Source organism: Pygocentrus nattereri, chromosome 4, assembly GCF_015220715.1.
Source record: "Pygocentrus nattereri isolate fPygNat1 chromosome 4, fPygNat1.pri, whole genome shotgun sequence".
NCBI lineage: Eukaryota > Metazoa > Chordata > Actinopteri > Characiformes > Serrasalmidae > Pygocentrus > Pygocentrus nattereri.
Genome location: NC_051214.1, coordinates 42223612 through 42240046, shown reverse-complemented (window position 1 = coordinate 42240046; position 16435 = coordinate 42223612). Strand labels below are relative to the sequence as shown.

The window sequence follows — 16435 nt, the reverse complement described above, 5'->3', positions numbered from 1 at the left end:
AAAGTTAAAGAACAATAAATGGTGTGGGGGGGGAAGAGTTTACAAAATGATTAAAAGATAGACAAAATGAGGCTTTAACGTTTCTTGGTAGACCACCAAAATTGTCCCCATCTTTTGTGACCGAGGAGAAGGGATTCTTGGCAGCTACACATCTTTTTAGGCTCATATTGCTGAGTTGTCGATATGACAGCTTGATTTTCTCCTCTCTCAAAGAAGAAGAAAGCTTTAAGTGCTGTCTATGTGGTGGTGACAGTGTTGGTGCTCGGCCAGATCTTACACGGTTATCAGGAGGCCAGTTTTGGAAACATTTTATTTTCTGCTCATTTCCTTTTGATCTACCTCATGCAAGTGTATTGTCTTCTATCTAAACTTTTTAAAAAAGTATCTTTTGAAAAATGAATGTAATGGCTGAAAAAATGCATTTTCTGAACTATATAGACACAAATGGATGATTTAGGTGACATTAAAAGCAGATCAGGCCATCGTTGCTGCAATGAGAGAGAGCTTCCTTGTGCATGATTTGAAGACACTTGTTTAAGTTACAAGACACAAGTGTTTTAAGTTACACAAATATTTCAGGATTAGCAGCGAAGCACGTCCTTTCATTGAGAGACTGTGGAGACTCTGTTGGCTCATTCAGCTAGAAAAACAACCTAGAATGAGATCTGGATCTCACTACTTTTATCAGCATCGTGATCATGTGGTGCTTAGTTTCATCAACATAACCTTTTTCTGGAAAGTATCATCACATTGTTAAAGTGCAGAATCACAACTGTGACTTTTTTTGTAGATGTCTTCATTTATGGTCAGTTAGATCTTTGCTGGAATGTCAAAAGCAGGCAACGGGATAATTACCAATGTCAAACAGCTCCTGTAATTAAAATTTGCACAGGTTTCAGTTGTACTCAAAAGAATGCCATTACTGTTGAAGTGATGACTATTTTTTGCCTAATAACCCTAGTTGGTGCTGTATTGAATTAGTGGTGAAGGCAATGCTAGTGCACAAAAGATGTCATTCATTTTTGAAAATTAATGCATGAGCCCTGTCTAAAAAGTCAAATTTAGATGTTATCGGTCTGCAGAGTTTTGCAGTTTGGTTTTCAAAGCCTTTTGCCCAACTTTTACTTAATTTCTACCTTATATTGTGAGGGTCATAGTGATAAGTGTGTGTGTGAGGGGGAAAAATCTGAAATTCTGAATTGTTTCTGTTTTCATTTGGTTTCTTCCATGACCTGATCAGCTATATCTCCTAAAGAACTAAATGTGTTCACCCAGTTTTTCAAATGAGAGATCCTAAAGAACTAAATGTGCAGTGCTAAAGTGTTTATGTTTGTGTGTTTTCAGATTTGAAGCTTGGTCCTGAGGCATTCAGGTTCGACGGCGGCGTGGAAGCCATCGCTACGCGGCAGAATGAAAAATACTTCATCCTGCGGCCTGAGGTCATAGAGACCTACATGTACATGTGGAGGTTCACTCATGACCCCAAATACAGGCAGTGGGGCTGGGAAGCCGTACAGGTGAGATTTACAGCAACATTAACTCTACAAATACTATGTTTGAGCCTGTGGTGTTTCATCACAACGTGGTTAAGCTAGACAAAAACGGATTAGGATAAACTAATCCATGACGTGGAGAACAGAGAGATATATGACCCTTACTTTAAAGCTGTTTACAGTGAAAGTACTAGACATTAAAATTGCTTGCTATTGCATGCCCTGTGCTGCCCTGGGCTCAAGAAAGATGCTGTAGGCATGGTTGAAGGTTGCAGCAGCTGTTTTCTCCTTGTTTTTCACACCAAACAAACACAAATTCTCACCAAGTCAAAGCTGGCACTTTTCCATGGCTTCAAATTGAGACTTTTCAGTCAGCTCATCAGTCTGTTGCTACTAGTGCTGCTCGTCACCCTCTCTCTCTCTTTGTTCCCTCTCTGTTCTTTTTGAAGCAGCACCTGAGCTAAGAGAGAAAGAAAGCTTGTTGCTCCTCCTCCTTCACTCCTTCACTGTGTCACAGCTGTCACGAGGGCCGGGATGGGTGCATGCTACACTTGCATATAGATTTTCAGTTTCAGTAAACTGTAGATCAGTTTTTGTATGATCATAATCTTAGAATAAATATGTTATTAAAAAAATAATAATTATCGACAATGAAACAGTCGGATAGGTGCGGAAATACACCGAAGGTCATGCTATACCATAAAATGTTGCCACTGGCATTGTGGGGTGCTGATTGATTCAGGCTTCGGCCTTGTGACTATGATCACAGCACACCAGCACTAATATCTCACCATGTAGGGCTCTTTGTTGTCCATCATTGCAGAAGTACATTTTATATTGGATGTGTGTGCAAGCTTCAGGAATTGTGATCTGAACCCACATATAGCCCAACATAGTTCTGTTTGAACCTAGGTCAACCCAAAGCACCCAACTTAGAATCTGTATCTGACCAATAAAAATTTTCTGACTGAGCCCAACCAGCACCATCTGGAGACGGTTTCTGAAGCAGGTAATTACATTTCTGGTCTAAGCATAACAGATACAACAGTCAACAGCACAGCAGAAGAAGTGCCTGTGTTTTTGCAACCAACATTAATGATTCGATGATACCCCAACACGTTGGTACATATTTAACCAAGGAGAAAAGAGAGTCACCTATACAACTGTTATCTCTGGCTTAAACGCATCTGAAAAAGCAGTCCTCCTCCCTTGCTACTGCCTGCTCCTCATCAGACAGAACTTGCCAAGGTAACCTATAGCTTTAAAATATAGGACCTGATATTCATATTTAGATAATGTTACATTTCCTATTTTGCACATGTAATACAGTTCACACAGTTTGCCTTGAGTAACAGTCTACTTCTCAAATCACCCAAATTCATAAAATACTAATACTATAATATGGGCAAATACTTCAGGCTCTAGTGCGCAAAGCGTCATCACACCGCAGTTATACAGCAATGCCTGGGCAATAAAATAAGAGCCATAATTATCAGTATCGAACATTTTTCTGTTTTAGCTATTGACAAAAATGATTGTTCTGTTCAAGTCTATGTTGGCAGCAAAGGCTTTGAACAGTTGGCACTTCTGTGCACTAAATAAGTGTACACCTTTAATTCACTAGATAGGGAAGAAGTCTTGCCATTCACTTAACAGCACAAGCCACAGGACAGTTATCAGAGGTTGCTCTAGCTGGCTCTAATGATGGAGAGTAAATGTTTGGCTTGAAAAAATGTCTCACAAAATATGTGTAGCAATTAGTGTTAAATGTTGAATGATATGGAATAATACACTGTAATAAGATTTTACCATATCCCATTTACCATAACCTTTATTGCTGTGGTGTGTGCGTGTGTTTGGCGGACAGAAGAGGGTGCTGGAGGCGGAGTGTGTTCCTCTTGTGGTTCTGCTCTGGCCTCCAGTACTGCAGGGCTCTATTGGATGCAGATTGGCAGGATTTTGCAGGCATGTAATTGTGTAGTAATGACATGAGATTGCCTCCAGTACCCTCACTGCTGTAGGAGCTATAATTCACCCACCTCATGTACCTTATGTATCTGTCTCTCCCGTTCTTTCTTCCCTTATCTTCCTCTCTTCCTTATTTGTTACTCTGGTCCTCCTCTCCCACTTCCCATTTTTTCCATCTGTCTCCCATTTTCTCCTTTTTTATTTACCTGTATTTTTCTCTTTCCCTATGCTCACCTTTCTCTGCCCCCCCTCTCACCCTTTCTTCTCTCACCCTTCTTCTCTCTCTCTCTCTCTCTCTCTCTCTCTCTCTCTCTCTCTCTCTCTCTCTCTCTCTCTCTCTCTCTCTCTCTCTCTCTCTCTCTCTCTCTCTGTGTGTATAAAATGTGCTGGCTCATCTCTGTGTTAGAATGATGGAATTGTTCCTCAGTTCAGCATTTCCATCCTTTACTTCCACTGCCATCTCTCTCCCCCTTCTGCCCTCTCTCCCCTTCACTCAGTTAATTATCTTCTGCCTTATTTCCTGTCATGTGGAGTTGACTCTGAATAGCCCATTTATGTATGGATGGTTATTAAGGGATCTGAAAATGCATTGATCTGAAGGCGGTGATTTCAGCTGCATCTATATTTGAACACTAGAATTAACCAGTTAAATGTATCTATAACCAATTATAACCAATGAACAGTATATTGAACAAAGTATGCTCCTAATTCTCAGCCTATTAAAGGCTTAAAGTCAAAAAGTATGAAGACAAAAAGTATGAAAGTAATTGAATCAAATTTTGTAATGCATCCAATTATTAATCCTAACCAGAAAAAAAAAGACTGTTCTGATTGGCTGTGCCAGGTGTAAAAGTATTTCGAGAAGCACTGATATGCCTATGACTGCATTAAGGCCTGTTTCAACAAACGTCAGTACTTTGAACACAGCTGTAAGTGCCATTATGCTATGAGCTAACTTAAGGGCAGTTTTGTTCTGACGGGATTTTCTGAGCTACATTTGTGTTCAGATCATAATATTAAAGGTTTTGTGTTCCAGGCTCTGGAGCAGCACTGTAGGGTGGAGGGTGGCTACAGCGGAGTCAGAGATGTTTACGCCAGCAGCCCCAACCATGATGACGTCCAGCAGAGCTTCTACTTGGCCGAGACCCTGAAGTAAGTCTCACATAGTAAACGCCACACACATCCACAGTGAGCAGTCTGATGGTTCACTGTTTGTTTTGTCTCCCAATCTGTTTGTCTTTTTTTAACTGTTCATAACTTGCCGTGTGCCTGAAATCCAAGCCAAATTCTTCTCTACCCTGCTAAGCTGCACGGCTATTTTCAGCTGGTACTATACTACACCATTTATAGTCTGATCTTAACCCTGATTTGCTCCTTTCGACAAATTTTCACAGTCTCAAGTGATTTTCTAGGATTGGAGCTTGATCAGAAGTGACTGAGAGCACAGACGATCAGAGAGAGAGAGTGAGAGAGAGTGAGAGAGAGTGAGAGAGAGTGAGAGAGAGTGAGAGAGAGTGAGAGAGAGTGAGAGAGAGTGAGAGAGAGTGAGAGTGAGAGAGAGTGAGAGAGAGTGAGAGTGAGTGAGAGTGAGTGAGAGAGAGAGTGAGTGAGAGAGAGAGAGGGAGAGAGGACACTGTACTGAGAGAGAGAATATCTTTATCCCTCATATTTAACTCCGGAATTATTTGATGATCTTTTTTGATATTTTCAAGCCTGTTTAATGAGATCCATTTCTGAGCTTGAAACATTGAAACTTCATTTTGGATAGCTGATTAGACTTTTAGTTGTTTTGTTTAGCAATTATCTGATGGCTGCTAGGGCCTGGTATTGGCAGCAGTTTTACAGCATGCACTGTATGACTATGAGATACAATTCAACCCAAATGCGTGCTCGTCACTACATGCATAAAAGAACAAACAGGTCCCAGTCCAGTTTAGCCTTTTTGTGTAACATGATAGTGGAAAGAGTTGGGATTTTGAGTGCTAGAAACTAGTGACTTGTTACAAAGTCATCAAATTGATGTTTTGATGATTTTCTATGTAATAATAAGTTAACAAATCCTTATCAGGGAACTTAAATATGCACATTTTCTGAAACTTTTAACAAACAATTTCTATTAATTTGCTGAGTTTAACATATTGATAAAAAGAAAACGAGCTGTAATGTTTGCATGGGCCATATTTACTTATTTTCACTTAGAAAATTAACAAAATGTAGTTTGATGAGGGACTCCCAACATTTTGCCTATGATTGTATGCTCTTTTTTGCTGTATTATCTAGTGTGCTCATCCTAATGGCAAAACGACAAGGAATTCTGTGAAAGATTGACCTTAAGGATTTAGAATATAGAAATCCATGTTGTGTACACCCGCCTTTACATTTGTACTGTATGTAAAGACAGACCTTCTCAGTCCTCTCCTCACTGACAACAGACAATATCCACTTGTTTCCAGTGCTTGTGAAATGTAGAGCTCCTGCAGTTTGTGGAATTGGCTGCATGCAGAGCATAGCACAGCATGAGTGAACACACAACTTTGTTGCTTCTTCCTCTGAGAAACCTCAGTATTGGTTGAAAGTTATTGGGCAGGTAGGAGCTCCTGCTCATCTGTACAGTTTAATTACTCTGATACGACTCTGCTTTAGTTGTTTCTTATTTATTTAGCTCTTTTAGCCCATTTATGTTACTTTTAGTCAACTGTGTTATAGTGAACTGCATTTAACGCCAAATTCACCTATTTTTCATCACTCGAGAATGTGTGAGAGAGAGTTCATACATTTTGTTTGTGCTTTAGTGGATGGAACATAGTTGAATGTATGTATACATCTGTATATTTGAGAGACAGACTGGTCTGGTTACAGGTTAGGAGGCCCAGACAGGAAGCTTTGCATCACTGTGGTGAAACTGACAACCACCAGTTAGCCACGTGCCTACATCATTGTAGGTTCTGTAACCAGAGAAACAAACCATAACAAAAATAAATAAATAAATTTGAAACATAACACACAATTACTGGCCCTGCATTCAACTAAAGGACAAGTAACTAGAGCCCTGCACTTTACAGCACTATTGTACTTGTCTAGGGCGAATGCTTTGCTAGTTGCCCAGCTCACTAGATTACTATCTAGGAAGCCTACACTAGGAACGAGCACAGCTCAGCTTAGTTTCCACAGTCTGCAGAAACATTACAGCAAGTTAATGCTGTATTTACATTGTTCCATGCCTTGTTGCAGAGTTGGTTTATAACTGGAACTTGCCATGACAGCCTGCAATGTAAACATTGACCTAAGGCTCCAACAAATATTTGAAAATTCTACAATTTTAATAAACTCAATAAAGTTAAGAAAGTGAAAAAGCACTTTGAATAACTAGGACTTTTACTTTCATCAAACAGGCACATGCTTTAGTGCATCAGTTCTCATCAGTCCGACAGGAAACAGTGGGTGTATTTACAAGCACTTTATAACGTGTTTTTGTCAGTAGTCCAGTCAACTCGTTTGCATGCGCTTGGTAATCAGATAATGAGAACATGAGTGAGACAATAATCAGATCTCTGCTTTGTAACCAGCCAGTAAACTTCCAGAAGTAGACATGATGTAAACATAATGTAAAAAAGTCAAGCTTCATGTATTATGCCACTAACTGAAAATATGAACATCTTCACCTAGAAGATAAAAACATATTTAAATCCTTCAAGCTATCATGCATGTAGCATGCTTTGCTAAACACTGCTTGTTTTTTAACCGTACTGCGGTCTATTTTCGCTCATGCATAGACTGAGAAATCCAAAAGGAATCTGAGTAAGAGTTTACACGGTTTTCTCTGTTCTCCTGGACCGCTCATCAATGACATGTATTTTTTTATTTTTTTTAGTCAACACCAATGTAGCTGTAGCTGAAAATCCTAGGACTAGTGCTACTAAAATCCAGAAGAGTCAGCTCTTATTGGAGAGCTGAGCCAATTGATCTGACTCAGTAAAAAGAGCTGGAATGTCCGTCACTAGTTCAAATGCTCTCTGCAACTTTGGCGGGTTGCCTGATAGAGGCCAGGATAAACACATATCTAGAGCATTACTTATTCTTACAGAATTTAAGAATATTTGAAGTACTATACTATTCGATAGAATATTTGATAATTGCAGTTTTGGCCGTCACTTTGTTACTCACTCACTCAGTGAGGAAAGTTCTCCACGAGGGGGTGCTTTTTACACTCAAGTAGCTTTTGATGCTACATAAGAGTGGTGCTTCGTATCAGTGAAACTGTGTCCTCCATTTTAAACAGTGAGAATTGTGGTAGGGCCTGACTTCCCAAGGCCCCCCATAGCTGTGCCCATGTAACAAGTGTATGTGTGCGTGTGTGTCTTTTCCCATGCTGGTTGGGTAAAGAGTGAGAAAGAAGTGCTGCTGTTAGCAGTGTTAGCTGAGCAGTACTTTGCTCTAACTCACACTGAGCTAATATGCTGCTCTGCACTGTGACACTCTGTCTTTACCATCTCGCGACTGTCCTCCCCTCTGCAGACTAATGGAAATAGAATCCCCAGGCCAGCATCTACTCTCGTAGCACACAGCTGCATGTCCACATGTCTGCAGCATTGCAGCTGCTGGCTTTTGGCCTACAGAAAAAAAAACAGAAAAGCCTTCATTCATTTTTCTGAACAGCTCATGTCTAAAAACACTCATTAAGCTGTAATGATCCATCTGTAGAGCGAGTGCGTCTGATTGGTGGGTGTGTGGCTTCTGGTGGCTGGGAGAGATGCTCCTGGTGTGTTTGAATTCCTGACTGAATGCAGTAACCACAGTATCACACACACCACGCCTGCAGCGCCGTCCAAAGCTCGATCCACCACATCCCACCTCTCTGTTCTGTTCACTGCGTTTCCTGTCTGAAGCTCTTTGAGAAGTTACAGAGGGAGCTGGACACAGAAAATTCAGCTTCAGGGCACATTTCTGTCTCAGTCCTGTAAAGAGCTCAGCAGCTTTATTTTAGAATCGGAGAGAGCAGTGAGAATGAAAAACGCTGCTGTTATCTGCATCACTAATTAAAGCACTAAATCTGCTCACTTTCATTAGCAGACTGCACTACACCTTCCATTATCTGTCTACACTCACCTGCTGGTGCACCGCTGCTGGAGGTGGAGCAGAAAGCCCTGCAGCTGCAGCACACTAGGATGAGTCTGCAGGTTCATAGTCACGAAGGTTTACAGTTTTAGAATAGTAAATAAAAGAGAGAAATCTGACTTCACAAAGATCAGATTAGCTCCATCATTTACCTTTTTAAACAGTAAACTTTGTTTCAGCATGATTTGAATTGACTGTTTTTCTATGATTTTCAATTAATTTAAAAAAATAAACTAAATGCACAGATGACTGTTATATAGTAGTACAATAAAGACAATACAGCTTTTTTTGGGGGGAGGGGGGGATTTTCACTGAATATAGCTATGGATGGATGGACGCATAGATGGGTGGATGGATGGACGCATAGATGGGTGGATGGATGGACGCATAGATGGGTGGATGGATGGACGCATAGATGGGTGGATGGATGGACGAATAGATGGGAGGATGGATGGAAGTACGAATAGATGGGAGGATGGATGGAAGTACGAATAGATGGGAGAATGGATGGAAGTACGAATAGATGGGAGGATGGATGGAAGTACGAATAGATGGGAGGATGGATGGAAGTACGAATAGCTGGAAGGATGGATGGACGAATAGATTGATTGATGGATGGATAGAGTGACACTCGAACAGACTACCAGAGTTAAACACAAAAATGGATAGATCAACAGATATAGATAGGGACTTCATTGATTGCATGTTAATTGATTATAATATCAATGATCAAATGATCAAATTTTTAAAATTATGTTGTAACAATGACAAAATTAATAAAATGATAAAGCCATAACAGTGATACAATAAAATAAACCTTAGAAATGAAGATATAAACGTGAGGTGAGCTTTTCTCACAGGCTGAAATTGCTGGTGTGCTCTGTAGCTATTCATATTACAGTATTAGTCTAAGGGAATGAAAATGGGGGGAGTAGCAGTTTTACAGGTTTTTTCCCCCTCTTTACTGGTGGATGACGTGCCATTGCTCACCTCATCCTTGAGCGCTGTGTTGTGGTGTAGTGTGAGCAAGGATGCAGTGTTGGACTCAGTGGGCTCAGTGAGGAGTCGAGGTTAACAGGTTCCTGCTGAGAGAAAACTCGTAGACCCAGCAGGATGATCAGACACACACTTTCATCTCCACCGCCCGCCTACTACTGCAGGTCCACAGCATTCCCACAGGGAGAGGGAGAGAATGAGGGAGTGGGGGAAAGAGGGGGAGAGGAACATGGAAATTGAGAGAGGAATACAAATAGCCTAAGAATCGCATCTGGGAGGTCAAATGTGCACTGGCCCCTCCGTTTATACACTGTAAATTTACCCAGTGTCTCACAGCTGCCTGCTTTCGATTCAACTGTTGATTTGTGAGTCCTGCTTCTGAAGCCTCACTTCATCAGGTGACAGCCCTAGACACCTATACACATGGCACACTGTTGTCAGCCAAAGGAAACATAAATTGTTTAGAACTTCTGAGATGTTTATTCAGCTGCCTGACCTGCAGTGCTGGCAGAGTTTCTTGGTTGACTGAGAGCATGTTGGTATGAAAAGGCATGGATGGAATGTTTTTTGTTTTTGTTTTTGTTTGCTTTTGATTTTATTATTTGGAACTTGATGTAGATTTATTTCTTTTTTCACTGGACAATGTTCTCTGACCCTGAACACAGTAACACTGAAATGGTTTTGTTTGTTTTTGTCACTTCACTGTCTGTGATCCGCAGAGAGTGGATCCTGCTTGTTTTATCACAAGGAAGGTGTGGGGTTTCCTTAAAGTTTACTAAAAATATTTAGTTTTCCCCTGAAATTACAAAGGGCAGAAATATGTTTTATTTACAGACTCACAGATAGATAGACAGACGAACAAATAGATGAACCAACAGGTAGATGGGGATAGACAGGCAGACAGAGATAGCTGCATAGACAGATAAGACGGAGACAAAGAGGTTGATCATGTGATGTTAAGTGAGCTGATGTGGGTTAAGTTGATTATATGATGTTGACTTGTGATGTTGATGGTGATGCTAATGTATTAGATAGCAAAGCACAATGCAGCTGATATCTCCATGATGCATTCTGTTACATTTTAGCACTGTATCATACACAAAGTACATATTTAAATGTACACACACTGCAAGACATCAGTACATAACAATGTGCAGAACACAATAACACCTGCATAAGCAATTTTACCTATACTTTATTAGCACCAACCGGATTAACTGATTGTTTCTCCCTCAGGTATCTGTACCTGCTGTTTTCGGACGATGACCACTTGTCATTTGAGCACTGGGTCTTCAACACTGAGGCTCACCCGCTGCCTGTGATAAAGCGAGAGAGTGCTGACCGGTCTAACCAGCTGTAGTAGCTCTGACCTTTCCCCCAAAGCCCTGCAGGCCTCCTCAAGCACTGGCCTGTTCTGCGGATGCCCTCTGGCTGTGGAGGCCTCTTCTCCAGGGCTTTGACCGATGCTGGACAACCATCAGCTGGGGCTTCCTGGCCCATGGCTCAGCGTCCTCTGCGCCATTATTAGAGATAGCAGTCTGCATGCTGCCCCTTCCCTGACCTTTGACTTCATCATTTTGGACCTCTCTCTGAGCCTCTGAGGCCCAAAGGACCTTCTTCTCTCCTCTGTGAGGAGACCAGATGATTTCCACTCAACCGTCTAAACTCTCATACGCACTTCGGGGACAAAAAAAAAAGCCATACTGCAGTCAACAGCTATCATGTTTTGTTTTAAAGTTGTGTGTGTTTGTTGAAACATTGTATTCAAGAAATCCACTCACCTTGCAACTGATTGCAACTAGTTGAATCAATCAGAAAATTCATATTTAGCAGCTTTTGTTGTTTTCCTTTTCTCTGAGTCACAACTGCAAGGTAGTGATGTGGAGTTAACTAGTGCCTTTTTTAGCTTATTGACTAATGGTCCTGGTATTTAAAGTGAGATATTTAACTGGCAAAGATTCTATCAGCTTCGACTCAGCCATCGATTGTGTGGGGTTTTTTTTTTTGTGTGTTTTTTTTTTTTTTTTTTTAAACACACATCTCATTTTCTTGGTCATTCCTGGTTCGAAACTTTCCTACACTGGAGTTGGAGTTGGGGTTACAAGGAAAGACAAATTTATAGCTCATACTGGAATACAACTGGTGTGGACAGTAGTAATTAATCTGGTACATCATAATATCCTACTGCGTAATTCAGTGCTTCCTTTCCCCCCAGCCAGTCAGCTTCTTACGTTCCAGTTACACAGACTAGATGTGTACATTTGTTGATTGTTTACTTAATCAGGTGTTGGAGAGACTTTTCGTCCTTGATATGTAAAATATGAAACTTTGTGTTAATTTATTACTTGTGACTTAGAAAGGTTTTTCTTTCAGTGCCAGGGTGTTCCTTGGATATAGTTGGCACACTGATGAAGTAACTGTCTTATCTAAAGAAATCAATATCCAGTGGGAAAAAGTCAGGAAGACAAGACAAGGGCAGTTGTCAATCAAATAATGAATTATTATGTATGAATGTACCACCAAATGTGAAGTGAACATTACGTTGCCTAGTTGTGTTCATATCTTTGGTTGTTTTAATGTTTCTTTCTTAGTGGAAGCACAAAAAAGCTGGAGAAAGGAACTGGGTGAATCCTACTGGTATAGAACAGAGAAAGCACAAGCAAGGAATCACGATGCAAAGATGCAAGGAAAGCAGAGACAAACACCCAGAACTGTATACTACACTGGATAAAACATATCTGTCCACATTCATACATACCATTTGAAAAGAGTGCTGGGAACAGCCTTATGTTGGCCACCCGCATTTAGGGCCAGTTTTCTTGCACATAGATTAAGCTTAATCTTTAATATAAAGACTCAACTAAATTACAGTGCTAAGGATGAATCTTTTTAGTAAGGACGAAGCTTAATCTGGGTTTGGAAAACTAACCCTTTTTTTTTTTTTGGGACCAGAAGTGATCTTTTTTTTTGGACAGTTTACTAAACTTGTAGCGTTCCAGCAAAGTCCTCCTCAGTACTTGATCCCGAATTCCTCTAGTGCGTAATCGGTATGGAGTACCACTGACAAAACAGTGTCAACAAGCTAGCTAAGCTTCTTTTGAGTGAGAATTCTTATTTTTAACCATGTTCTCTGGACCTGTAATAAGCGTTTAATTGGAGTTTTGGGCAGGACTTTTCAGCTGTGCTGACTTTCCATTACATCCCTGGACTGACGACAGGTTTGAGGTCAGTCAGGTAATGTTGATGACTACTTTGAGCTCCAACTTGGATTGGTTTTGAAATTAGTTTGTTCCCACTAATAAGTCTACATCCCCACTGACATCAAGCCAATTTCTCATGGTTGTCCCCAGACGTTCTCGTTATGACAACACGCCTGGCCCCATAAGACCAGCCTAGTTCTAGACTATATTTTCCTTGTAATGGAGAATCTCTGTTCAGAATGTTGTGCAATCCAAGACTTAGCCTAATTTCTGTCCAGGAAACTTACTCTTAATGCATATAGATGGAGGTTAGGACCAAACCCCAAATACCCAAAAAAATGATTACACAAGAAAGGTTAGAGATTAAATGGGACAGATCAGCTGGATCACTGACTCTGTGTGGTCTGTCTGCCTCTGGGCAAGGCTGCTGCATACTGCCGTCTTAGGCTGGCTTTACATGGTGAAACGTTGGCATGACCGTTTCCTTGAATCCTACGTGATCAGTTAAGTTGCATTATTTAGAGCAAGTTGCAGCTCATTTGGAAACTCAAAACTCAACTTTGTGGGCAGTGTTTCATAAAACAGCTAATCAGTGCACAGAAAACAGCACAGGTTGAACATCTTTACCTTTTGATTTAGACAGTAGGTTCAGCTACAGCAATAATGTGGCTAATTTGCTATTAAGTAGCTAGTTAGCTTACTAAATAATGCTAACATCTGTTTGAATGGGACTTTTGGCAGCTTTTGTTCTGCTTTGTTAACGTGTTGTATTGTGATTTATGTAGCCAAGTTATTGATTTTTTTCCTCTCAACATAAAAAGATATTCAGATGGACATCACCGCTGTCAGAACAAAACCTGCGTCTCAAAAATGGTAACTTTTACAGGAGAAGAAAAAAAACATGCTTTTAGTGTAAATCAATGGAACCAGATGTTTTCCCCCAGTAATTTTCAGCCATTCATCATATTTTGACACAATGTAAAGAACAATAAGTACTTTAAAATGTTCAAAAACTGAAAAATGACAAAAATGGAGATTTTGTTCCAACAGCAGCAATTTGTAGGCTAAATAAAACATTGCAGAAGATTACTAATTGAGAATTGAATTGAAGCAGAATTGAATGTGTTGAATTCAGCTTTCTTCATATAACTAACATTTGTATGGATGTTTTACAGTGTGAAGCTGGCGTCAAGATCCATACTATTCCCCACGACCCTTATACCGCACGTTTTGTACTGGAATAGAGCAGAACTAATATTGAGCTGGATCCAAAGAGCAGCAGGTTCATTGTACAGTTATATATTGACCAAAGGGAAATTTTCACCATAAACCTGCTGTAAGATTGTAATTAATGACCTTCTAACTAACCAGTCCTTGTAATAGTAATTCTAAAAGGTAACTGTTTTAGTGCTGCTTTCTGAACAGTGGACAGTAACCATGGTCTCAAACTGCTGGCTTGATAAATCAACGAAAAATACATGCTAGAAACTCTGACTAAGCAATTGACTTCTCTTAAACTAACCCTTCATTTGACACTGTGAGACTGTATATAAGACATTTGAAATTTACTGTACTCTCACTGACATTTAACATTGCTGCTCCAACCCAAGGCCTTTAATTCACGAGCAGTTTGCTAGCATAACTCACTAAGTAGCAAGTTGGCTTGTAATATCTGAGAAGCCGCGGGTTGCGGGTTACAGTCTGAGATGGATATTTCCTTGCATCTTGTTTCAATATGCAGATAAGAAAATGTGCTGTTAAGTTTTGTTTGCTTTTTTTTCTGTTTTTGTCTTCTTGATTATTTTATTTAATTTTTTTTCTTGATTTAATTGAATTGTGGTGGAAACATTGTGTTGACTATCTTGCGTAATAATGCCTTTTTAATTTGTGAATCTGTTTGTTCTTCTGTTGTGAATCAACCTAAGAAAAGTAACTGTACAATATTGCTGATAATCATTCCTTTGCACATAGGGTAATTTTTATTTTTCTTCATGCAGTTGATTTTGTGGGAACTTGTTCTGTCTGGTTTTGTGTTATCCTTCTTTTTCTCGTTATTATAATGTACATATTCCATTCTGGCAATCTGCCACTAAACATTTATATAAATCTTATGATCTTAGGGAATAAATTATATTAATGAGCAGCAGAATTTTTTGATAAACTATATTTGTTACACTTCTATTGTGAATAAAACAATCTTTTAATATAAAGTTGTGGAATTTTTTTATTTTTAGTGTTTTGTAATGTAGTCTGTTGATCTGACAGCACAAGTGATCACAGGTACTGCACGTATACCGTGTCTTGAATACTGGTGAATAATCCATGTCCAGTAGTGTTTCACTCACGGATGTTATAAAATAGGTTTTTAATAATATAAACTTTAAAAATATGAAATTATTCTATGCAAAGATCTTTTTGAACTGTTGCTGATACCTCAGTGCACTTGGAGGAGAACACAAACTGCCCATTCTTTTACATCAACTAACAGGCACCCGTGTTGTTTAGCATAAAGCTGAGGGATGGAGGGAGAGGGAGGACCATCCAGAGGGAGCAGGTCGCATTACCCAGGATGGAACTTGCAGTCTCCTGTCGTTATGGCCAATGTTGTGGGTAACACATTACAAAGTAACATGTTACAGCAATGTTACTACTTTTCCTGTAACACAATAGTTGGTAACACTTTGTTTGGATGGTCCATTGTAGATGCTTTGTGAATGCTCGGTCTATCTTTATGTAACATTCAACTAGATTTCCATGAAATGCAACTGAAATTCACTGTGAAAGATTTTATTAAATCTATCCCTGAACCTAAACTTAAACCTAGCTTCAAGGCAAAACCTATATTTACTCTTAACCCTGCCCATATGTTGTAACCATTGTTCATAATGAACCAATATCACCATAAAGTGTGTTAAAGATTTAATAATCTGTAGAGCATCTATAGGTGACCATCCAAATTCAGTGTGACCAAATAATTTAACGCATTGCGATTACACAAGAATTTCCTTACTTGCATAACTCGTATGTCTCAATATAGATCATATTAGTGGCACAAGATGCATTTAAAATGTAAATCTCCATATAGATTATCTGACTGTTTTTGTATGCACGCTCATGTCAGAGAAGTGAAGCATCTAATCAAGCTAATATGAAAATGATGCACAAAGATCCTAATGTTGAAGAGTTCCAGCTGCAGCCAAATAGACCATTTTTCCCTCAGGACTAAAAACTTTTTGTTTTGTTTTTTTTCCTGGTAGATTTATTTCAAGCCAGCTGTTTTTGGACCAGACGTCTGTACAATCTTAATTATTAATGCCCGCATTGGCCCGTTTTGACCACCAAAACGTTTTGATCAACATGAGCACACAAAATCCACTGTCACTCCTGCCCATACCCACCCACTCCTGCCCCCTTCAGCCACCCTTTACACCCACACCCACCCACATGCTTTGCTTTGGTCAGTGGTCCTTGTGGGCACCCGTAAACGTTTGGCCTTTATGCAGCATGCCCACGCAACACAGTGGGACACCCTCCAGACCCATTGTACCTCGACACTCTGAGCTGCAAAAATAATGGTCATACACTTGCAGCTTCTGTGTTGCCTGCCAGCTTCCACAAGCAGCCAGTAATTGTCCATGCCCACCCCTCTTAGCAAGCGGTAAT

At 39.9% G+C, this 16435-nt stretch overlaps 1 protein-coding gene across 1 annotated transcript in view; it reads left to right on the top strand.

Moving 5' to 3' along the window:
• man1a1 (mannosidase, alpha, class 1A, member 1) overlaps positions 1–13682 on the top strand; it is a 160559-nt gene extending 146877 nt beyond the window's left edge. The window contains exons 10-12 of the mRNA XM_017692516.2: positions 1345–1517; positions 4498–4613; positions 10809–13682. Of these exons, the coding sequence (XP_017548005.1) occupies positions 1345–1517; positions 4498–4613; positions 10809–10932 (413 nt within the window). The 3' untranslated portion in view covers positions 10933–13682. The remainder of the gene's footprint in view (positions 1–1344; positions 1518–4497; positions 4614–10808) is intronic.
• The last annotated feature ends 2753 nt before the right edge of the window (positions 13683–16435 follow it).